The sequence below is a fragment of the Chelonus insularis genome, unplaced genomic scaffold, assembly GCF_013357705.1.
Source record: "Chelonus insularis isolate UGA/USDA-ARS -01 unplaced genomic scaffold, ASM1335770v1 contig_408_pilon, whole genome shotgun sequence".
NCBI classification, from domain to species: Eukaryota; Metazoa; Arthropoda; class Insecta; order Hymenoptera; family Braconidae; genus Chelonus; species Chelonus insularis.
In genome coordinates, this window is record NW_023276565.1 from 680,912 (window position 1) to 705,380 (window position 24,469).

Below are 24,469 nucleotides of genomic sequence, written 5' to 3' on the forward strand. Positions count from 1 at the left end.
TAATTGGGACGAAAAATAATTCCAAACGCACATGCAAACAGACACAGACAGTGACATCCACTTGAAAATTGTTGTATCCAACTCTAGGGACTTTGAAACATGAAGATATGACAGAATTGGGAATTCATAAAATCAGACCCACCATAATAATTTATCACTTGAAAATTAATGACAATTAAAAAAATAATTATACACTCATTTATATTCATTGTAATAAAAAAAAAAAAGGAAACAAAAGTATGAATATATTCATGTGTTTCTATGTCACATTCGTTTGTTCATTAGAGTTTAATTTGACCAGAGCTTAGTAGCTTAGGAATTCATATTAATTACCTGTTTCAATTTTCACGCTGTTCTAAATTAGAATGTAATATCTCTCGTAAATTGAAGTTGGTCTTCTATTAGATTAAACTAATCAACAGCACCGAAATGAAGTAACATCATTTTGATTTATCTGTAATCCTATATTCTAAGAGACGCTGTCTGGAATATCTTTAATGATTGATTGAGAATAAAGTTTATCATTTTCAACTGAACTTTTCACCAAAATCTAACACACAAATACTCTACTCTCTTTCACTTGCTGTATTTACCGTCGACTTCACTGAGTTGTCAACAGAATATAAACTTTCCTTTATTTATCTTCCAAGCAAGTTGATGGTTTTTCGTAAATTCTGGTCATCCATGACTAAGGTGTACCAATTAGACTGTCTAAACAATTGAAGATGAGTAACTGCTAAGCAATACACAACCATACGATTGCATATCCAAGACACTAGACAACCGATTACTACGTCTATCATCTCAAGGAGACATCTGGTCTCGAGTCTCTATTGAATCTGTGGTCTATTAGTGACGTATGATCTGTTAGCACTACCAGCAGACACCACAACAACACCTCCTTATGCAAGACAAGATTTAGAACTTGATTCCACTCCCTTTTCTACTCTGATTGATAACAAGCCAATTTCTTCTTGAGAGAATCAAATAAAAAATTACAGCATACAACTACTGTAATTTCCAAAGAAATAGAGTTGTGGGTAAATGGAGCTAAAAAAAATAGAAAGAAGCAGAAACGCAATTAGATTGCTAAGAAAGTCCACTCATTGGACAGTTTTCCAATTGAAAATCTTATTGTCACAAGAGACGGGGAGGGGAATGTTTTATTTGTTGAGTGTGATGTAGGAGATAGCTCAGGAATTCTACCTTACTTTCTAGCATTTTTTTTTTTTTTTGCTTTTTCATTTCTTTCATTTTATTTTAACTTTACTTTCTCTTTGTTCATTGTACTTCTCACTTCGTTTGAAGTAAACAACCGAAGGAATTGGACGTTTTCAAGAGGATTTAGTGGCTTCTTCATGAACGAACTACAAAAAGGGTTGGATGAGAGGTGAAAAGGATCGTTTATTATAATCTGGTTTGGAAATTACTCAGCCAATGTCTATTAGAGATATTGAATAAGACAAAATTAATGTAGATATTTATATTCTTTGTAGCTATTTTTTATCTTTTTTTTTTTACCAACTTATTTATATAGAAAATAGATAATAGAAATGTCTATTCATTATTCGAAAAAACGTGTATTTACTAAATAGAAAATCAAACCAGAAAGTTGCTTCTGAGTAAACAAAACTTCTCTTACTAAAGTAATATATCAAGCACATCTTTTTTCATTCCTCCAATCTCGAAGAAGTACTTCCATTAATCAATGCTATTTATAAGATTCCATTAAAATATTTGTTTAACGCTAACTTTTGAATTGGTGTCGACTTTTGGAGTTTACTTCCGTTTCGTAATACTTTGTGCTCCCCTTAAGGAGTAGCTATTATTGACCTGCTCTTCAGTTATAAATTAATATCTATCTGTCCCTAGTACTATCCATTGTCATTCAGGGGTTAAACTTTTCCACTCAATATTGCTTTCAACTTCTATATCGATAATAAATAAATAATGTTTGTAAGCCAAACAATTAATGAAATATTTTAAAATTAATAATAAATCTTTTTGAAGTGACATAAATTTAGTCAATTATTAATTATTATCAAGATATTGACTTAGTAATGCTGTGCAATTGATATTTCACGTTTAGTTCAATCACAGTTTCAAATGTGTTTAGTCAACTAGTCAGTTTATTCATCATGATTGACATCATAGCAAGCTATGATCATTACGAAATATTACATAATTAGAATAACTACATATAATGCTGGCAAACTCAACTGAGTCGACAGTGTTTTCGATCAGACCTCAAAGCTTGCGTCTAAACCTTGTGTTAGATTATCAAATATTATGAAAATTATGGTCAAATAGTTGTCAATACAATAATCCCATGGATCAAATGAATTATTAACAACTTCCAATTCATTTACGACTTTTAGTTTTTTTTGTTTATAATAAGTTGTTATTTTTGTAAACAATTTACAATTGTTTAATCACATTATAACATTATTTATCAATATTTATCGAATATAATCATAGTATTGATAATCCAATAAATTAAAATCATTTTTAATTGTTGATAACAATTTAAATTTTTTATAAACAATATACAATTGTTTACAATCATCTAAAGTTATCAAAAATCGTATTATATTGATATTAATCTAATTTTTTAACAATATAAATCATTCAATAATTAGAATTTATTTTAAATGTTTTTTTCATTCAACTTATTTTACAGTTTTTTTGTTATAAAAAAAACAATGACTGGTCCGAATTTGTTGAAACTCCTTTTAGATCTTATTCATCATATTATCTTTCGAATGAAATTTGTCTGGAGTCGATGTCTTTAGTGGTTCTCGAGATATCGAAGAAAAACCTGATATACGTACGTATAATTATACTTACGGACAATTGTACGTACGTACATACATCTATTTTTTTATTTTTCTATATGCTTTTAAATGTTTCAAAACGTAAAAAAAAGGATAAAATGAAGAATTTTAAAAATTAATTCCTTTACAATAATTTCTTAATAAGAAGTTAATAAATATGATCTAATTATTTATTCAAAAATAGTATATCAGCACTTGGATTTGAATCAGTGGTAATCAAAGTCTAATTACTTCAAAGGAAAAAGTTTTTAGCACATGATATCAAGTTGTGACAAATATTAAAGTTAGAAAATTTAATAAGTTCTGATGACATACTAGTAAAAAAAAAAAGTGTTCTGTTTAAAGTTTATTACGTAGATATTAAATATAAAAAAAATCTCATTACATTTTTTCTTTGATAAAATTAAATTCGTTTATGTGTGATATATAAAAAATTTACAAAATCTTCTTTCTTTCAAATTGATGGAGAAAATAGATGAAATTGATAAAAGAAAAACTTGATTCATTATTGAATATTTTTTATAACTGAAAAATACCATTAAAAACCTCAGTAGAAATAATTTCAAAAAAGCGGTCAAGTGCATCTCATTATTCATACACCAAGTACTTTCGTATACCTTCATTAAACGATGCAGTCACAGAAATAATAATGTGATAGGTTTTTTAATTAACTACAACCTTAGTTGAAGATTATCTTGGTTTTTATTGACTTTCATGTGGGTTATTACTGGCATAAAATAAGCTTTTGTTGTTTTTGAATATTTCAATAAGACTTATGATAATGAAGCTAAAAAAACTGACACATTTCTTCAATCTTTTTATATTATTCTAAAAGAATAAAAAGTGAAAATAAAAGTTATTTAATATTTTCATCAATTTTATTCGTCATTAAATAAGTTATTAGCAGTATCTAAAATGAAAGTGCTACATACTGAAAATGTTCCAATCAAAAGTATCTATATCGTATTTTATACAATATAATTAAAAAACTTCTTCTTTAACTTCAATGAAATTGCGTTCGAACTTTAAGGAAAGTTTTTTTTTCAGATTTTTTTATGGGTGTTTTCAGGAAGTTATAAACTGTTTCTATTTTGAATTCCAACTAAATCATTCTATAAGTTTCTGATATGTTTAACTTTACAAGTTTTTGGCGAACGGACAGACACATGAATGATTTTATAAATGTTTCCTTTTGTTCAGTCTAAGGAGAAAACATCAAGAATTTATTTCCCACTTCTTTTTAGGAGTCTTCTTTCTATTTTATATACTCAATTGCAAAATTGAGAGATCAATAAATACAATATAAAAAGTCTAGTGTTTCTCAGTCACTTTCTCACTCCCAGTGGTAAATTATTGTAGTCGATACGATTTTGTGAATTCAAATTTTGACATATCTCCACGTTTCAAAGTCTCTAGAGTTGGATACAACAATTTTCAAATGAATGTCACTGTCTGTGTCTGTTTGCATGTGCGTTTGGAATTATTTTTCGTCCCAATTATCTCGACGTGGGACCAATTGCATTCGATGCATAAATTATGCAACTTAAAACTGATTAGGTTTTCAGCAAAATCGGTCCAGCCATTTTGTGTTCAAATACAAAAAACTAAAGAAAAGAGGGGGGGAGGTAATAATACACTTTGACTGTTACCTGGTTTTTTGAACATAAAAAATCAACTTTTTTGGAATATTTTTTTCAAATCATTTGTTTCTGGGGTGGATTTATAAAAAAAAAGAATATTTTTAAAAAATTAATACTACTCACAGTTCTATGGCTTTAAATGCAAAAAAATTAGCTCTTCATATATAATCCTTCATAACTGTTGTTCACTTTGTTAAATGGAATTTTTATATTTTTTTTTTTCGTAATCTAAACAAAAGGAAACGAATTGAAATTGCAATTTTTAAATTGCACTATTTATTACTACAGAATTCAAGCATCTTTAGAGTAATATCATTATTATGGCGTGATAAGAACATTTGTATAAAAAATACAATGAGAATATCTTATAAAAAAAAAGTTTTAAAAAACAAAAACAGCAATAATTAATTGAATTCGATTGCATTAGTGACGCTACGAAAATAAAAAACATTATTGTTAATAATAATAATTAAACACTGTTAGTAACAAATAATTGTTGTTAATACTTATTTGGTATTGTTAATTACAGTAATACAGTAATAATAATGATAAATAGAAAATACAGCATTTTTATTCTTCCCACTGAGAAGCTACTATTCGACTTCAATTTTTCCTGGCTTATCTTTTTCCTAAACGTCTGATGTGTTTGAAAAAAAATCGGCAACTTTCTATCTTGACTCCTTTAATCGTTATTAACAATCAAAGTTGGATGTTTAAAAAACTTGCCCAAAAATCATCATTTTTTTCTCTTTTAACTCCTATAACTTGTGGAAGAAATTTTTTAGCACTACGAAATTTGGACACGATGTGTAGAATTGTATTCCCCACAAGTCAAAATCTCCTTTTTTACACCATCTTTTTTTTTTGTCCTAGCTATATCCTTTTAAAGTCAGAGGACTACACTTTTGAACTCGATAGTAGTCGTATGGACCTCGTAGGTCTTACCCAGGCCACTTTGTTCATATTTAATGCCTTTTGAATAGTTACTTCCATCAGGAATTATATTGCAGAATTTTTCCAGAAATAAATATTAAATATTCAATAAATACATTAATGATGAAATTCTTTGAGTAAACATTGAAAGAACCTGAAAAAGAAATAAATGAAAAAGCGTTGAAAAGGATCGTGGTGGAGTTGCAATTTATATCGAATTAATACCTCGATCGATTTAAAGTAGCTTTCGAACACAAGCACAAACGAGGCGTTGGGGAATTTAGAATAGATTTGGCCCCGAGGATATAAAGGATGAGACGAAAAAGAGAGAAAAAAAAGAAACGTCGTCTCCTCGGAGCTTATCGGTGCGGCTGGGAGTTGTCTGGGAAAGGGATCCTTGCGGATGAGGGTAGCAGGAGGGAGACCATAAGAGGGAGAGAGTGATTTCTGGTCAGAGGGGTGGAAGAACGACAAGGAAGTACAGAAGAGAGGCTTTACTTACCCTCTAAGATAGAGCTCTGCATCTACCACTGGCCCATCCTCCAAAAAGCTTTCCCTTCAACCCTCTCTGATTCTCTCGTGTCTTTCGAGGACCGCAAGAAGATCTGCAAAATGGAAGATGTTTGATAAGGTCCAACCTTGTCGGTTTAAGAGCGTTTTGCAATAAGCCCATACTACCTAAGTCTGTTTGAAGTCGATCCTTTTCGTGACAGAGTAGGCAACTTGCAATAACTCCGTTGCATTACTTACTTCCTAGGACATAATCTCAACCCTTTCGTGATTATTTCCAACCTTTTTTCTTGTATAGAAGGGAGACTGTGGTTATTATGTTTTTTTCAAGCTCTTTTTAAGACCAAGGGAGTAGATAATAATTAATGAGAGTGGAATATGAGATAGAGTAATTGTTGCTGTAGAAAATATTGAATAATGGAGATGAAAATAAAAACTCGTCATTAATTTTAAGGAGGTTGGTAAATTAAAATATTGTTAAAATGGCTTGAAGCAATTATTGACTTTGAGGTTTTTATTGTTCACAAAGATTCATTTTGTTTGAAAATAATTTAAATTTAACGAGAGACTTTTTTTTCAATCATAAATAATTTTTTTTTTTTTTTTATTTCAATTTGAATGTATATACTTTTTAATTAAATTCTGTACTCAACTAAAAATACATTTTACGTAGATGCAGTAATAAATAAAAAAATAATATGTTTAGATAAAATAATTTATTTACAAGTATTTTTTCATCAGTTTATCTTCCTATTCAAAATGAATTAATAACGATGAAAAATAACAGTGACAATGCGAATAATAATGATAATGAAGATCCACGTCAATTAAATTTTTAATTGTTAGTTTTATATAGCTTTTATGAGAATAACTGAAAGCTCGTTTCTCAACAGGATTTCATTTGAAATTTTTCTTCCGCAGAAAGGAATACAATTAACCCTCTGTCAAATAAATAGACTTTTTAAATATTGCAAATGTCGGGAGCTCTCATAATGTAAAGTACTCTCTTCGTGGTTATTTCCAGGCTGAATCTAAACTTATGAGACTTGGACGTCCAGTTTGTCCTCTTTCTCTTGGTTGGTCCTTATGATGGGGTGGGTTTATGTTCTGGAACGTTGCAAGGGAAGAAGGGCTATTGAGTGCGCTGGAGGGTGAATTCAGGAGATGTTTGAGGGTCTGGATGACCCCGTTTTTGGGGTGTTTGCTCGCACGCGGATGCCCATGTAATTTAAAGCCCGATTCTCCGGATATTTCGGAAGCTCTCGATCTTCGGGAAAGTGGTGAAGAATGTGCCCGGAAATGGTCTTTTCTCCTTCTAGCTTTTATTTTGATGGATATTTAATACATATAGATATATATTTTTTAACTATTATTTTTTTTGTTTTCTTCTTTACAGAACTACCAGATACTCATGGAAGACTGATAGAGGTTGCAACCAAGAGCATGGCTGGAATGACGATACTTCAAGTACTTTTAGCCGTACTTGGAAGTACACAAATCCTTCGCGCTGAACCTTCAGTTTCTCCAGCTGTTAAAAATGGTGGTGAGTTATTTATTTATTTATGCTTTCAGTGCTATTTAGTATCATGCTTAAGCAAACATGTTTTAAAAATTGGTAATTATATTGTTGAACTCTGTCATCCTTAATTTCAATGGGAACGATATACATTGCCTGATTTACTTATATTTAAAGCCGCAAGAGGGACGGCGAAGTGCGTTAAATGAGTGCAAGTACGAAAAGTAAGAAATAAGACTCAAGTGTGAAATAGCTTAAGTGGTAGAGTATCCTAGAGCATAACTAGGAAGCTCTGGGTTCGACTTTCAGTCTTGTCAAGTTGGCTGTTTGTTGAAAAATAGACCTGTCGTGGCAAACTGCTAGTAATATATAATTACCAAAAATTAAACGATATCAAAAAAAGCCATGAGTTAATTTTAAATGCCAAGGTGATTTTTGATATTAAATTTTATCTGAAGCGTTGTAAAAAGAAGACTAATTTTCTGTTAAGTAAAATATTTTATTAAAAATCAATATTTAAATATATTCTTCTTAATTATCGTTGCTTTTACGTCAGTATTACTTTGATTTAACGTGAATCCATTAATCATTAGAGCTTTTAAGTCACGTAAAATGAATAGCACGCGGCATTTCGTGTTCGTTCAGAGTGTTGATAATTACAGTAGTTGAACAGAGCTTTCGGTGATCATTCTAAGGTAGGAATATGTAAGTAAAGTGCGGCAGAGTAAAATGACGGGGTGGGAAAGACGACATTTGAATTGATGAGATGTCACGCGTAAAAAGGGATGAAAGTAAGAATGAGAGAGAAAGAGAGTTTCTGAAGAGTAGAAAGAGAAGGAGGGTTGAGAAAATGTCTCGGTGTTCCGCACTGTAATTGTACAGACTTGACGCTCACATCATCCGAGTCTTCAGGATGTTACTAGTTTGAATGAGAACAGAATAAGGCTGGAGGGTTGAACGAATACATCATCCCTTTAAGTGTGCGACAGAGTTGATGATGCGTTCCACTCAAGTATGTTGAAGAGTCCTAAACTTGCTGTCCCCGTTGAGAGATACAACGTTGGAGACCAGACGTTAATTAAGACTTGAGCAAAGCCTCCAGGGAATAAATGATGTAAATATTAAAATGTCTGACGTTTAACTGACTTTAGACACAATCGAAATTCAAATGACTATAATTTTCACTGAAGGAGTTGACATTTTCCTTTGAAAAATACGTCCTGACATTCTATGTTGTTCAATATAATTTGTTATTATGCTCTCATGACAGTAAAGACTTGCAAATATTTTTTAGCTTCAAATTAAAATTGTAATTGCTTTGTTAGAGATTAATATAATGTCAAAATAAATTTAATGTATCACAAGAATGATTCATGTTCAGATTCTTTTTATATAGAACAGAGCTAGGTCATGTTGTCTTCTTTCTTTGTACTGCAATCAATTCAATTTACTTTTATTATTTCCAATAAACCAGAAATGTTTCATTTTTAAAGTTATATTATTCGCTCACCAGCAAATACAGTGAAAATGAAAATTAATTTAATTACCGATCAAATATGAACTTTGTCTGAGGAAACCAGGACTGAATCAAATGAAATATGAATGAAAGTTATTTTAACGATGAATAGAACATCGACATCTATTATCCTTCTACAGCTAAAAATTGCCTTCCAGTATCATCGAGTATCTTTTTGTCTTTTTTTATTTCTCAATTCAACTGCAATCGATGACAAAGCTTGAGTCTCATTTACCAGACTCCAATATCGTTCTCATCTACCGATTTTTTCCCTTCTCGTCTCTGTATGCAATTTTGCTATTTTATTAAATTTCTGTAGTCAATAATTGTAATGAATTTTTTTCGAGTATGTAATCCATGATTGAATCATGTTACAAAACATTTATAATAGAATAAAAATAAAGTTTAATTGTGTAATGGATTTATTTTTAGAAGGAAACATTTTTTAGAACATTAAAATATATTATATATCTCTTATTTGCCTACAAGTTTATAAAATAATGCTCAAAATAATGGAATAAAATTTTTCCAACAATTATCCAATAATTGAACTGCATACTTATTTTTAATCTTATTATTTGCTGAAACTTTTCTCATTTATTAAATCTTCGTCTTAAATTATATCTCGCTCCAAGTTATGTATTTATTAATTTATATTAAGAAAAGAGGAGAATTATAAATCTGTAGGGGAATAAAACCTGTTATATTCTAAATAATATTATATTTAGTCCAGTGAGGATGCAATTCAATTACAAAATCGAATCTCCTATTTCGGGATTATGAAAAAATCATTCGCACGCAAAACAAGTGTTTTTGTTATTGTCTTTTTTTGTGAAAAAGAATTTTCGTCTGCCAAAGTCGGCACATTTTAATCAACAACTCCTTGAATATGTCGAAATCGATGATACTTCAGCAGACATTTTTTCTTCCTTACATTGTAACGAAGATTCCCGTCACCTTCATTTTCTTCCTTTTACTCTAATTTCGAGATATCTGATCTCAAAAAAATGAGAAATAGCGTGCTACCGATTTTACAGTTACCATCCGAGTTGTCGGTATTGTAGAATTCTTCTTAATCGACATTCCAATGATTTCTTAACTAATTTAAATAAATTCTGAATAAAAGTCTTTAATGAGCAATACACAACATAAATGTTGTCCGATTTTTGTTGTTTTTTTTGAGCAGATTCAGCTGAAATAATGAAGAAATTTTTCTGCGTAAACCGGCTTTGAAAATTCGGGGTAAAATGAAAATAATTCATAACTATACATGAAAATATGTATCAATAATGAATCGATTTATGAAATATAGAAACTTTTTTATTTCGGTAGAAATAATTTGAAATTGTAAATAAAAGTTGAAAACAAACAATAATTAACTATAGACATATCAACTGATAGCAACTTGGAGCAATTTTTAATACAAAATTTATGTAAACAAAAACAATCAATAAAACAATAGATATCCATACCGAAACAGGTGAGAGCGTGAATTCAATTACACAACCAATTTCAGTTGGGTGAATACGAAATTCGTTCAGAATTCACTCACGATAACGTGACGATTTACATTCAATCATCGTTCAACATTATAATTTAAATGAACAAAAAAAAGAAAAAAACATAACTAAAAATAATTATCTCATACCATATTTAGGGTTTGATAATTAAAAATTTAGAAAAATTAATTAGTTATTTTATTCTTTATCTAATTTTGCTTCAATTATTAAACTTTAAAAAGTTTTACAGAACTTTATAAAAAAATACCGGTCTGTAATTTAAACTTTATCTTACCAGAGAGCAATTGTTTAATGCAGATAAAAATTTTTTAACGACGAATTTGTTGTAAAAGTCACTAAAGAGAGTATTTGTACTAAATGTTTTCACTCGGAATCAATTATTATTATTGTTTAAAAAATGTTAAACTTTTGTAACATGCATTTTTCACCCTTTCATCGCTTACGTAGCGAGACTGGTGATAGATAGGAGGATAAGTAAAAATACTTTTTTTTTAGAAAATCGAATTTTCTACAGAAAAAAATCTGCGAGAGCACCTGTTTATCTGTAACAAGTAAAAAAATTTTATCCCCATCGAACAATTATTCTTTTGGTATTTTATTGGCTACTGGACTAAGTGGAAAGAATAAAAATACTCTATATTCTATTTATCATTATTATTATTACTGTTTTACTTCAATTAATAATATTATATAATTATTAACTAACAATATTTAATTATTATTAACAATAATTTTTCTTTTTTATCAATACTGACACATGTTTAGAATTTAATCAATTATTGCCATTTTTGTTTCTTAATACTATCTTTTGTGTAAGACTGAATATGTTTCTTATCATATTTTTGCACAAATTTTCCTAACATGCAATAATAATAATATCTCTCAAAAGATGTTCGAATTCTGCACAAAAATGGCTGGGCCGGTTGAAACCCTAATCAGTTTTAAGTTGCGTAATTATTTATCGAATGCAATTGGTCTCATGTCGAGATAATTGGGACGAAAGATAATCCCAAATTTGGGATTCACAAAATCCAACTCATTAAAATAATTCTCCACTTGGAAGTTAAAAAGAATGTTTCATTTCTTCAGATTCAAGCAATAAATTGATTAACTAACGAAACAGTTCTAGAAAAAGCAATACTGATTTACCTTATCGGCTCAGGAGGCTTTACTCTACCATATAAACGCCATAATTCACGTTCAACAGTTACGAACGGTTCAATCCTCAATTGGAAGCATTCCAAGGATGTACAGTAGTGGCGTAGGTGGAGAGAGAACATGTAAAGACCAGGAAAAGATGGAGGAGAGAAATTTTCTCCAAGAAATTAATTCAAAAACCACACAGTTTCCTTCATGCTACACCTGCATAATGTCATGCTACTAGATGTGCTCATATACCTTCTTTATTTCTCATTTTATATATATAACTTCTCTTTGACCTTTTACTTCCTTCTCAACTGTACCTTCGAGCTCTTTCTTTACACACATCTGTCACTTCTGTATTACAACGTTTTTATTATTAATAATTAAACATATTAAACTCAGTCTTCTGATATTCACTAATTGTTCACTTAATTAAACTTCTTGATGTTAAATTACCATGAGACGTTCCAATAAAATATTAAGAGTCAGATTTTCATTTTTCATGCACTAAGACGAAATGTTAGTGGTGAAAATGGATAAGGAGGTGAAGATTTTTAATTAAAACTCAACATTTTACTTATTCTCCTTCCTTTTAGGTTAATAGAAAATTTTAATTATTAATTATATCATGCTGGAGTAATATTGAAAATTATTATAATCTCTATCAATAAATTCACAAGTCAGAATATCAAACATACACACATTGTGATGTTTAATAAAAAAAAAAAAAATAACAAAAGTTTACATTCTAACAAAAACTCTAGAATAAAATTCAAAATCACTATTTCAGCAATATGAATTCAACTGCTAAACTCAATGGGGAGTTTTTTTTCTTTTTTGCAAAAACAATTTTCTGTTAATTACAAACAATAATAAAATGCTTGACAGGATCAATGGCATGAATACACTATTTTTACACTTCCTATAGATAAACAAGTTCTGTTATTTCGAATTGAATGCCATTTTTCTTGTTTGAGAACAATAACATTTTGTTCTGAATACTTATTTGTTTGATTTAATGGATTGAGAATTTTTTTTGCAAACTAAATCATGGAAAATTTTTGATTGACAAGTTCTCTTATAATCCATTGAATTTAAAAAGCATTCATTTAAATATAAAATAATATTTTTATTTTAATCAACTCATCTAGAGTTTATTGAATAAAATATGAATATAAAAATAAATTAAACAATTCTATCACTAAGGTACACAATTAAGTTAATAAATGACCTTCAAAATTTAATATACCATTGGAATAATGTAAATATGAATATTAACTAAAATATTCTCATCATGAATATGTCAATCATAAAATGTCATGATAATTGCTAACAAGGTATCAAGATGTATCTTTGTTAATGTTTTAATGAATATTCAAATTTAAATGAAATTAAATGGCTTTTCTTTATCAATAATCAACTTGAGATATTTCTTACTGCTTTTATCCTTGCACTTGCCAGTTCATTCTATGCGTTTGCATATCTGCAGACTAGTTTATTATTCATTGCAGCTGCATCTGAGGTAGACGAGATACGAGGGTGGATAGACGACCATTGTTTATGCATTACCTTACCCCTCAAGGTTTCGTGAGATGGTCATTGAATAATACCAACTTTTACCTTTTCGTCAGTGGCCTACTTTAAGATTATTCAACCGTCTAATGTTTCTATATAACTCATTCATTAAATGTGTTTTTTTTTAGAACGTCAAATTAATTGTAATTAGAAAGAATTTTTCCATTCATTGAAAAAAAGTTTCTTTGAGGTGAATTAGAATTACTGAAACTTTAGACATGTTTTTTTTTTTTTTCAATGTTTTTAATCCTTTTATTTACATTTCATGCAAGTTTAAATCAGCTTTCTCAAATATTTACAAAGACTTTTTCATAAATATTCCAAGAAGTTTAAGTAAAAATGTAAATGTTGATATTTGTTTATTTTATTTAAAAAAGTTTAATTTGATTTTAACATTTATCTTATGTTATACCTTTCTTTTTCTTTTGTTAAATTATTTTTATTATTTCATCCAATTAAAAATACATTTCTGTGCTATTTTCTTATTTAATATTTAAACAAAAGATAAGAGATAACTCAAAAAATAATTTTCTCCTGACAAAGTTCAGAATTAATTTTACTGCAGCAAACAACGTCAAAAGCAATCAGTTACGCCGTTAATCACAGAATGTGTTGGTAATCTAAAAGAAAACACTATAAACGGTTTTTTTTCTGCACGAAACATTGCTGATTGCATCGCATAGTAATCTTAGTTTTTGCACCTCCCACGATAACTTGGCATGGCAAGCAACTAGAGAAGATACTCCGGGGTTGTTGGCTACTGTACACTGTAGAGTCTCGTTGACGTGTAGTTTGATAACGAGATCGCAACAACAACGCGACTCTCTCTCTACGCTATTTGTGTCATCGTGCATAATTTCCTGTGGGGGTTAGAACGAAGGATATTCGTATTTGTACGCATATAAAAAATAATGATTTGGAGATTAAAATAAATTTATGATATTTCATTAATATAAAATAAAAATAATTTTAAATTTAATTTATAATTACGAATGACATTTTTAAATTTTTGATAGTTTAGTAAGGGAGCAAATAAAAATGGGAGAAATAGAAAATTGAACCTCCTTTTTTGCAGCAAGGTTTTTTTATGAAGTGATAGAAGAGATTTATTACATTTTAAAAATGATTTATTAATGGTTAAAATCAATGTTTTTGTTACTTTTAATTAATATTTTATAATAGAAAAGAAGTTTTGGTGATTAACAAATCAGTAGTTTTATTTTTTATTAATAGAAATATTTTTAGGTTATGTCTAATAGATAATTAACGATTAAGAAAGATAATGTAACCCATACAATCCATATTTTATTGTGGATTATGCTTTTTTTAATATAAAATGACATAATATTCGAATGAGGTCAGGATTTAGCTTTATTTCATGCATATTTCTATTAAAAAATGATATGCATAAGACAAAAAGTAAGGTTATAAAAGGTGAATTGGCGAATAGATGGCGTTGCGAACGCTGGTTGATTTACTGTTAAAAAAGATTTCTTAACTGTTAATAAACATTGATTTTAACAATTAAAAAAAATCATTTTTCAAAACAGTAATAAATCTTTTCTATCAATGTGCAAATCTTGAATTTAAAAGTGTTTTATTTCAATACATTTAAAGTCTTTTAAACTAAAAGAAAATTAAAGTCATAATGAACATCTTCACTCATTTTATTCAAATTTTGTTTCGCATTTCCTAAACTTGCCTTAATTAAACTTTCCTCACTTTCCTAGTCCCAATTGGACCAAGCATTTTAATTCAAATGCGGGCCCCAGTTTCCTGTTTCACAGCTAACTTAAATTAAGAAAAACCCAATCAAGTACAAATTCCTTCCCAAAAGAAAATTTCACTCAGGTCACTGTTAATTCACTTGGAAGTGTTTAAAAAATGACTACAATGCAAATCAGAGATGGGTGACATTATATTAAAACACTTGATTAAAACTTGACATTAAAATAAAACACTACGATTAGCAGTGAAATTTTAAACTAAAATCTAGTAAACAGTTTAAGAAGAATGGACACAGAATTAGTTTGCACATACCCAAACTTTATTCGGTAGATATTCAAAGATCAATTTGACCGATTTCAGTGATGAAGTGGTCAATCGATTGGTTTTGAGGTTGCTTAGAGTTGATGAAATTCGAAGTAACAGCGCTTAATCTACAAAGTTGTTCTAAACATCTAAGTAATCTATAGATGCAGAGAAGAATTGCAATAAGATTTACTAGAAAAATTTCATACTTTCAAAAGTAATTAAAAAAACAATTTTTTTTAATTATAAAAACGTTGGAATAATGATTCAAACAGTGAGTCACGAAGAGTGAGAATCCAAAACTCAACATAAAATTAGTTTTATCTTGAAGCGATTGAGTTGCAAACACAAAACCACGAGTGTCTGGGCCACTTGAACCCTTGTGGCTTCTAAACGTGCTGTGAACGTACAAGCTAACCAAACTAACTGTCGAGAACTTATCCCAATTGTGGTCGCGAGCTTTTACAACTATCGAACATGAGTCGCGACGTCATTTCTCTGATGTTTCATTCCCTTTTTGGTCTCCATTTTACCGCAGGTCAGTGTGATTTTCCTCATCTCTGTATATCCTCTCGGTGAAAATCGATGCCTTCGTAACGGCACAAGCGCCTAGTGTGATGAAAGTATTGATAAATATTTCGTGTGAGTTGTGGGATAAATTTTCGATCGTATGAGTGATAGTGATGAAGAGTCAATGATGTGAAGATATTGTTAAAAATCTCGTTTAGTAGGTATTCTTGTAAAATAGGTCATACTCTAAGTGGGTTTCATGCTTTTTTTGAGAAAAATAACTAGAAATGAGGGCACATTTAATACACTGAGAAAAAAATTTATTGTGAACAAGCAATACTTTTATTAGCCAATAAAATTAGAGTTTTAAATAGATACGACGATATATTTTTTTTTATAATTGACATAGTAACATTTTTATAGACTCGGTTCTGATAATTACTTCAAAAAATATTTTTTTATTATGCCCAATTACGTACATTTCGAACATCTGAGCATTTTTTCATTCCAATGTATTTAGTAATAAAACAATTAAAGTGTTTAATAATAAAATATCCAAGTGTTTATAATGTTAAACACCATAAACAAACTATAGCATTGTAGTAAATGGCATGACTGTAATTTTGAAATGTGTTAAAATAACACACCTTAAGTCCGTTCAATGCTGAACTATTGTAGACAAACTGTAGAGCCTCGTAGTCATTTTTAACACACTCCAAGGTGTGTTAAGATCTATAGTTTGTTTATGGCGTTAAACATGGCAAACACATTAAATGTTTAGTTTCTAAACACTAGGATTTATAGTGTCACTCAATTGATCTTGCATGGTGTTCCAGAAAGTGAAAATTAATCTAATAGTACTTGTATTTGAACTCGTCATAATTTTAAATAAAATATCAAAATAATTCAAGCAAAATTCAAATTTTCTAGCAAAATGTTGTTAATTTTAATGAAATATTTTGTATTAAATTCTTTTTATTAATTGAATAAATATGTTTTATATAGCGAAAGATTTCTTCTTAGTGTAAGATAATAAATTTAATAATCAAGTGAAAGGTGATATTTTATTAATAATAATTATTGATAGGTTACATAACTTATTTGATTATATTCTATATTTGTTACACAGTAACAAACTATTGTAAGGACTTTCATGCAGACGGTATCAAATCGCTTGAAGTCAGGTCTTACAAATGCATTCATTGTTTTCGACATCCAGCTACGTGAAAATGCAGCACTATTGGATCTAGGTAATAATATCAATATTACAAGCTCTCATTTTATTCTAAAGCCACTCTATTGTTCGAGAGGTATTGAAATAAAAATACTGATGGTTACTTTAGTAATAAAAAAATTACTAATCAATAAATTCCATTATTGTAAATTCAGTGTTTACATAATTCAGGAAATTTTATTAATTTACAAGAAATAATTTTCATGTGCCATAAATATTAAAAAAATTTGATAAAAATGAATTCAACAAACTTGTCGTCCATTTTCCGCAATATTGAGGTAAAATGGGAAATTTTTTAATCAAAGCTTGTCAGAGAAGTAAAACAGTAAAAAAACAATTAATAATTAAATTATCCTTTTATTTATTTTTTACTCGGGAATTGGTTAACAAAAAATAACTATGAGCATTTGTAGCAGAGTAATAATTGATAATTGGAGAAAAATGGAGTATGAAAGGATGAATAAAAGGCCTTTGAAGTTGTTTGAAATGGAATTATCAATACCAATAGCATAGAATGCCAATAGACATTACATATAATATCTTAGAAGTAGAGACAATTACTGACATTTACTTGAGATTGGAAAAGTTGATTTGAAAAATGGAATTTTAAGAACAATTTGTAGAAGATATTTCTTGACGTACAGTCAAAGGCATTGAGAGTTTGAGTTATTGCAGTGAATTGAAAAGGGGAACAGAGGGAGTGTCGCAGATAGGAACCGGGGTTGAAGTAAAGGCGGTGGGAAACAGCTGAACAGAAACCTCGACAAGTCTGATAAACACCTTCACAGGTCTGTTACGACGTATTCTCGCAATCACCCACTGGCATTCATAAACTACTCAGACGCTGTCGCGAACTTTACTTCTATTCTGTGGGCGATGTTCTGATAGCGAATAATAGGAAACTACGGGACCAACCATAATGGAGGGAATAATGTATTTCACGTATCATCAAATAGAATGCGAGTCGTGAATTTGTACTTATGTGTACATCTTCCCAACCTCCTTGTGCTTGTTTCATCAGCTAGAAAACAAGTTTTCAACTCAACTAACTTCTGTTAGCATTCACTGACTAACGTAACATTCGCTATGCGATGTAAATATCTTTTTTGTCGGCTTTGTTGACAGTTAGAACAAAAAATAGCCGTGTTTTTTCAAATTCAAACTCTTGAACTTTTTCTCATTTTTCGACTCCCCGTAGTTTGATATAATAACTTTTTTTTTGACTATTTGTACATTAGAAGACTTTGATAAAAAAAAGCGTTTTATATAAATAGAATTTTTTCAAAAGAATAGTTGTCGTTTGTATCAACATGGGCAGCTTTATACTATTATTCAGGTAGTTCTGAGTTGTTAGTAAATATTTGAATAAAATTACGTAATCAGTTCTTCGAGTAAAAATAGTTTTTAGGTGTGCCCAAAAATGGCCTGATTCGAGCTTTAAAGTCTTCCTCCGGCACACAAAAGACCCAATTTAAGCTCAAAGATATTTTGTAGGCCCATAAAAGACCCAATTTAACCTTAAAGATATTTTCTAGACCCATAAAAGACCCAATTTGAGCTTAAAAATATTTCTAATACTTAACAAAACATTCTCATAAAACCTAATTATTGAATTTACTTTCGTTGTCATCATTGTCGAATATGATCTTATAAAATTGGCATTAATTTGGTGCGCTATGGGCCTAAAAGATATTGTTAAATTAAGAATAGGCTTTAATTGGGTCTATATTGAGCTTTTTTTAATTATAGACATTTTTTAGGTCTCTTTCGGGTTCTATTCGGAGACTCATACTCGATTGCCACTCGAACACATCTAGAATTTATTTTCAATTTTATGATACTTTTTACCATCAAACTGGAATAAGCAATAATTTTATTGCGGATTGTAAAAATATTAAAACTGATGGCTAATGATAATAATGATGACTGATTGATAATAACGACGCTACAACCCCGGAAGAATATATTCACTTTGAACATGATTCGCTTTAAGAAAATAAGAATTGAACGACATGAGTTTTCCAATAAAACAAGCATCTCCATCAATTCAGTACGAATGATGCATTATATCGTGTAGTATCAATTGAAAATTTTAAAATTAAAATGAAAAATGTGAATTTTATTGCAACATGAATCATTCCTGTTTTATTGATACAGTAAAAAGATATAGCAATGAAACGAATCAAATTGAAGATACTAACTTTCAATAAAATACGAAATTTGTATTGTCGTCGTAAAGTTTTTCTTGTAAACGACAGGCGAAATGGTTTTCAAATATTATATTCAGAGTATTGTGCTTCTCTACCTCAATGTATAGAGAAACACGTCTTTCATGGCTGTACCTGGAATTTGCATGTTCTCCTTTCATCTTGACATGACAAAGTTATTCGGGATGTATCGGTAGCTGTCGATAGATATTGCCTTCCCTTTGTCGATAGCATCCACAAGTTTCTCATATTCTGTCTAACCTCAGAATTGCAATTAATTAGATGTCAAGATTTCTTTGAACACTAACAAAGCAAGGTTATTACTTTCAATCAACTTTTTGTATCATAGATAAACATTATCAACAGTCGATTAGTTCATGCTTATTACTATTTTTTTTGACATGAAATCGTTTATCATTTTTTAAAAATGATCAGTACAAAAAAATATAAATCAACCTTGTGGCTTGCAAAATATTTATTTAAGAGACTTTGAATTACTTTTTTTTATGCGTTTATTGACTCTGAAATACTAAACAAATGATAATATCAATTGAATAATTTGTTCGTAATACCTGTGCGGAAAATTCACTTTTCCATTCGAGAGGGGTTGAACTTTCCACGCAGGTATGACGATAAATCATTTTCAGCTCTAGGGAGGAAAAGTAGACTTAAATTACGTGTTTACCACCCTCGCCTTCGGTTTAGATTGTAATTTTACACGTAATTTAAGTTACTTTTCCTCCCTAGGTGTGAAATGTACTATTTCTCATACCCTCACTCAAAGTTAAAGTTTGCTCCCCGTTTTTAGGCTCCAAAGCGACGTTTTGTCGCTCGCAAAAAAGACAAAAAATCGTTTGTGCGCATGTCCAGACGGGTGTTGGCTTCTCTGCAAGAGAGAAAACGTCACTTTTCCAACCTCAAAACAAACAACCTTAATTTTGAACAATGGTATGATAAAAAATAATATGTTGGCTCGGGATGCAATTATACAGCCAGGTCAGAATATCATACTTTTCTCCCTAGGTTAACAATGTACTATTTTTTAAACTTAATCATTAAAAACAATAGTGTTCTGTTATTTATCGCCTTTTATTTAATTTTCTACTGATTCTGCGATGATTGTAAAATCTACTGAATTATTCAGTGAGTATTCACTGATCCACAGTGGAAGAGTTCATTTTTTTATCCTATAAAGCAGTAATGAATATTTTTTAGAGGTGTTAATGATGATTAATATGTTAATTCAAGCAATATCATAACTAATTATCTCAAAGTAATATTATTAAGATATTTTTGATAATTCCATAGAATAGATGTGTAACTTCCTTTAGAATAAGCGGCGAATACAGAGTGTGATAATAATTTGAACGACGGAGCAAGAAACGACAGGCATAAAACAAGGGGGAGTGACAGAAGAGCATTACGTGTGATGGTGAGAGAAATATAGATAGATACACATTTGGATAGAATGAGAGATGAAAAGACGAAGGAAAGACAAAGCAAATGAAACTAGAGTAACGCAAGTCAGTTCAACTCTAATGTAATTTCCTTTCTTTTGCCATGTTCTGTTGTGTGCAAAGAGACAATCAGAGTATTAGCGAACATTTTCATTATTAAGAAATATTGCACTGACAAAGCGAACTAAATTGTCATACTCTATGATGTGTAACACAAAGCAAAAAATTAATAGGATAAACGAGAGTCGAGGAATAAAGCATGATATAACTAAGAGAGACAAATCTTCACCTGAAAAGGCTCTATTCAGTATTCCAAGTTAAAGATCAGACATTAAACTGGATGGAATAGCTTTTAATGCAATCATATTTCAATTAAATCATTAGCAGATTAAAATTTCTTCAGAGGAATTTGGTATATGGAATTACAAAAAATGAAAATATTATTAGCTTCTCAGTGGGAAGATATAGTGGTCCGTAAAAAATGTGTGTATCCAGAAGTGAATTTTACTTACAGTAAGTCAAAATTTACTTCACACATTTTATTTCTAAACGTCGAATTTTGGACTTCTCATTGGTTTTACTTCTGAGCAGTGAAAAAATTCTCTGTGTACATTTTTTGATTACCTCGAGAACAAAAAATGATATCGATGTAGGATGTATTCGATGAATAATCACACAACTTAAAATAAATTAGGTCCAGCTATTTTTGCTGCAGAATCAAAAAACTAAAAAAAAAAGGGAAGATAGCTGAATACTGGAATTTATAAATTGTAAAAGAGAAGGTAGGATTATGGATCACTTTTTGTTTTTACTCAATCACTTCTCGATGTTTCTGTTTATTACCACGAAGTCATTTTCCAATATTGTAAAATAATGGGATATTATGAACGAAATAGTTTACTAAAATGACAGGATTAATTGAAATTAATTCAATAATGTATGGATGAAAATATACAATTATTTTAAAATATATTTTTAGGTTAGCTGATAAAAGACATCGTGTGTTTGGAAAATTAACGAATGGACCATATTAAAGACTGAACCATAATAGGGTAATTAGAAAAAGAATAATTTAGAAAACAGAAACAACAATAATTTATAAAATTCTAAACTTGGGTCAGTGTTGGTAGAATAGCATTGATAACACTATAACAGTTAAAAATCATTTATTAAAGTAAAACATTAATAATAATGATAAATATAATATATAATCCCGAGTAAAAATGATCCATTTTTGGACGCACCCGAGGAGGCCCAATTTGTGCCAAGAAATATTTTACGGGCCCATATGGCGCCCAATTGAAGCCCAATATTGTTTTTAAAACTTAAAAAAAATAAACAATTGTCGTAAATACTTATCATTAAATAAATATAATAATTTATTGTCATCATTGTCGAGCATGATCTTAGAAAATGGGCCTAAATTGGGCCTGTTGTGGGCTTCAAAAATATGTTCGGGCTTTAATGGGGGTTTTCTTTTCATTTTGGGTGTGTTTTAGGCCTCTTTTGGGCCTATTTATTTTTACTCGAGATATTTTTATTCTTTTTATTGAGAACTTAATCATATGCACCTCCCATGTTGTACCTGAACCACTTTTTTGATAATTAAAGAATATGAATCATTGAAAATATCATAAATACCGATCATACCCGTTCATTAACTTCACTAATTACTGTCAATGAAAATTTATGTAATAATTCCCTGCACTTGGTAGCAGCACTTGTTGACAATCACGATGTAATCGATTATGGCCAATATGATGTAGTTTTGTGGGTTTACTTCCAGCAAACGTACGTTCAGTACAAGAGATGAGATGATGACTATTTCATAGTCATCTCAAACCTTTATAACATCTATTCATTTGTCATAGGGATATAACTTGAACACTTTACGGCTTATCTCACCCTGCTGATTCTCAGAATAACGTCATCAATTCTTCATTATTAAAGGGTAATTCTCCTTGAGTCTAATGTGATTAAAATATTCTAAATAATTCAACTAGAATTAATTAGAATCTGTAATCTTTTCTATTGGAACTTATACTCTCTCTATATACATTGGCCCTGAACACAAATGAGAACAAATGTATGAATGAAAACAGTCTAATGGAGTTCAATTCCTGGTATCGTTGGTATCAGAGATAGTGTGGAACAGATTAATCCTGTCGTTTGTCTTCACCAGCTGTATTATCATTCACCGTGTTCTCCCTTCTCTCATTCCTTTTGCTGAGGCATCGATAGATGTACATTGTGTGGCGAACCTAGCTAGACAAACAAACACAATCCTTGTGAAATTGAAAGCCAAAGCCATTGCTTTAGGACTGTAGAGATATTAATTGGCTTTCAGAGTTAATCACGCGTTCTATTTCGTACGTATCCAACTGTGGATCAAGAGACACACTAGCCTAATGGTAATTACGTGCGTAAGTCAGTCTCTGAGAGATGGAGAAACGATACGATGGGGTTTACTAATTAATTCCTTCAATCGGTATTGATAATTAAATATCCTTGGAAGTAATTTATGTTTACGTAAATTCTAATAAATCGTCATAGATTGATCAGAGTCTTTTGGCAAAAAGCTACTCGATATTCTTAAGATATCATCTCATCGAGGATTCACCTGGGTCCAAGTGTATGAGCCAGAAAGAGAAACCGTGAGGTCTAGTTGCAACGAATACTGTGGAGATTGAATTGGAGATGAGTGTAGAGTAGTGCAAGAAGCCAGGATTTATGTTTGAGAAGAGAGTTAAAAGATGGAGAAGAAATGTTATAAAATGGACGATTTAATAAATCGTTTTGGCTCCATTTTTTATTCAGTAGTTTTATTTTCAATATTTAAATTATATTCCATTAATCCAGTGATATTTTTCAATTACGTTCACTTTTATTTTATCATTTATTGCTAAATTATCATCAATAGACATCAGCAATGTATTTAAAGTTTGATATCATATCTCCTAAGAACTAATTTTTAAATCATCGTTTGGTTTAGTGAATAAAATTGACATCAACATAAAGTATCATTAACATCATTAAGGCTTTCGAAGTTTCCCTAACTCGTTGGATATGAATATTGAACAAATGTGAAACTTAGTTCGAAATTATTAATAAATGAGTATATATAGGTCTTGTTGTCTAGAATTACATGGTGTAGTAATTAAGAATTTACAAGGAGAATCACTTATGCAAAAAGACATCAAATTATGCATCAAGTAGTGTAATTAATGTAGGTTTCTTTGAGTACTTTCAAACGGTAATTAAATTAATCTGAATTATTTATATTTCAATAAAGGTCATTTTTATTAACGGTAAATACAAGTTTGTGCAATAGATTTCTATCAGAATATACTGGTGCTTTGATATGTGTGATTAGACTAATTTGATACAGAGGAGCAAACAGATGAAGGTTTACTTAAGGATTGTTTAATACAGATGATCACGAAGATAGCAAGATAACTGTGTTGATCACCACAAGATTAAGTTATCTTAGTTATTTGATTGATTAAACATCTTAAGATGGTTATTCTTCCATCTTTTTCTTTCTTGTGAACGAAATTAATTGAAATTTGTTAGAAACATGAATATAAGCATGGTTTATATTGTACTATGGTTAATTTAATACGCTTGTAGAATAAACAAAAGTACTCAATAGCACATAAAGGGTTGACAAGTGTTTGATTTATGAACATACGAGCTACTTGAATATTAAACAACTTTTGCCTATACCTATAGGTAGATTAGTCCTAACTTGAAGAGTACCTTGAACTAATATTTACTTCAAGTTTCTGTAAGATATAAAAATTATATTATGTGTATTTTGTTAATAGTTTCAACAACTAATCA

General features: G+C 29.8%; 1 protein-coding gene across 1 annotated transcript in view; it reads left to right on the forward strand.

The window, feature by feature from the left end:
- LOC118069360 (uncharacterized) overlaps nt 1-24,469 on the forward strand; it is a 176,031-nt gene that overhangs the window by 105,988 nt on the left and 45,574 nt on the right. Inside the window, exon 4 of the mRNA XM_035087417.1 lies at nt 7,314-7,460. Coding sequence (XP_034943308.1) covers nt 7,314-7,460 — 147 coding nt within the window. The remainder of the gene's footprint in view (nt 1-7,313; nt 7,461-24,469) is intronic.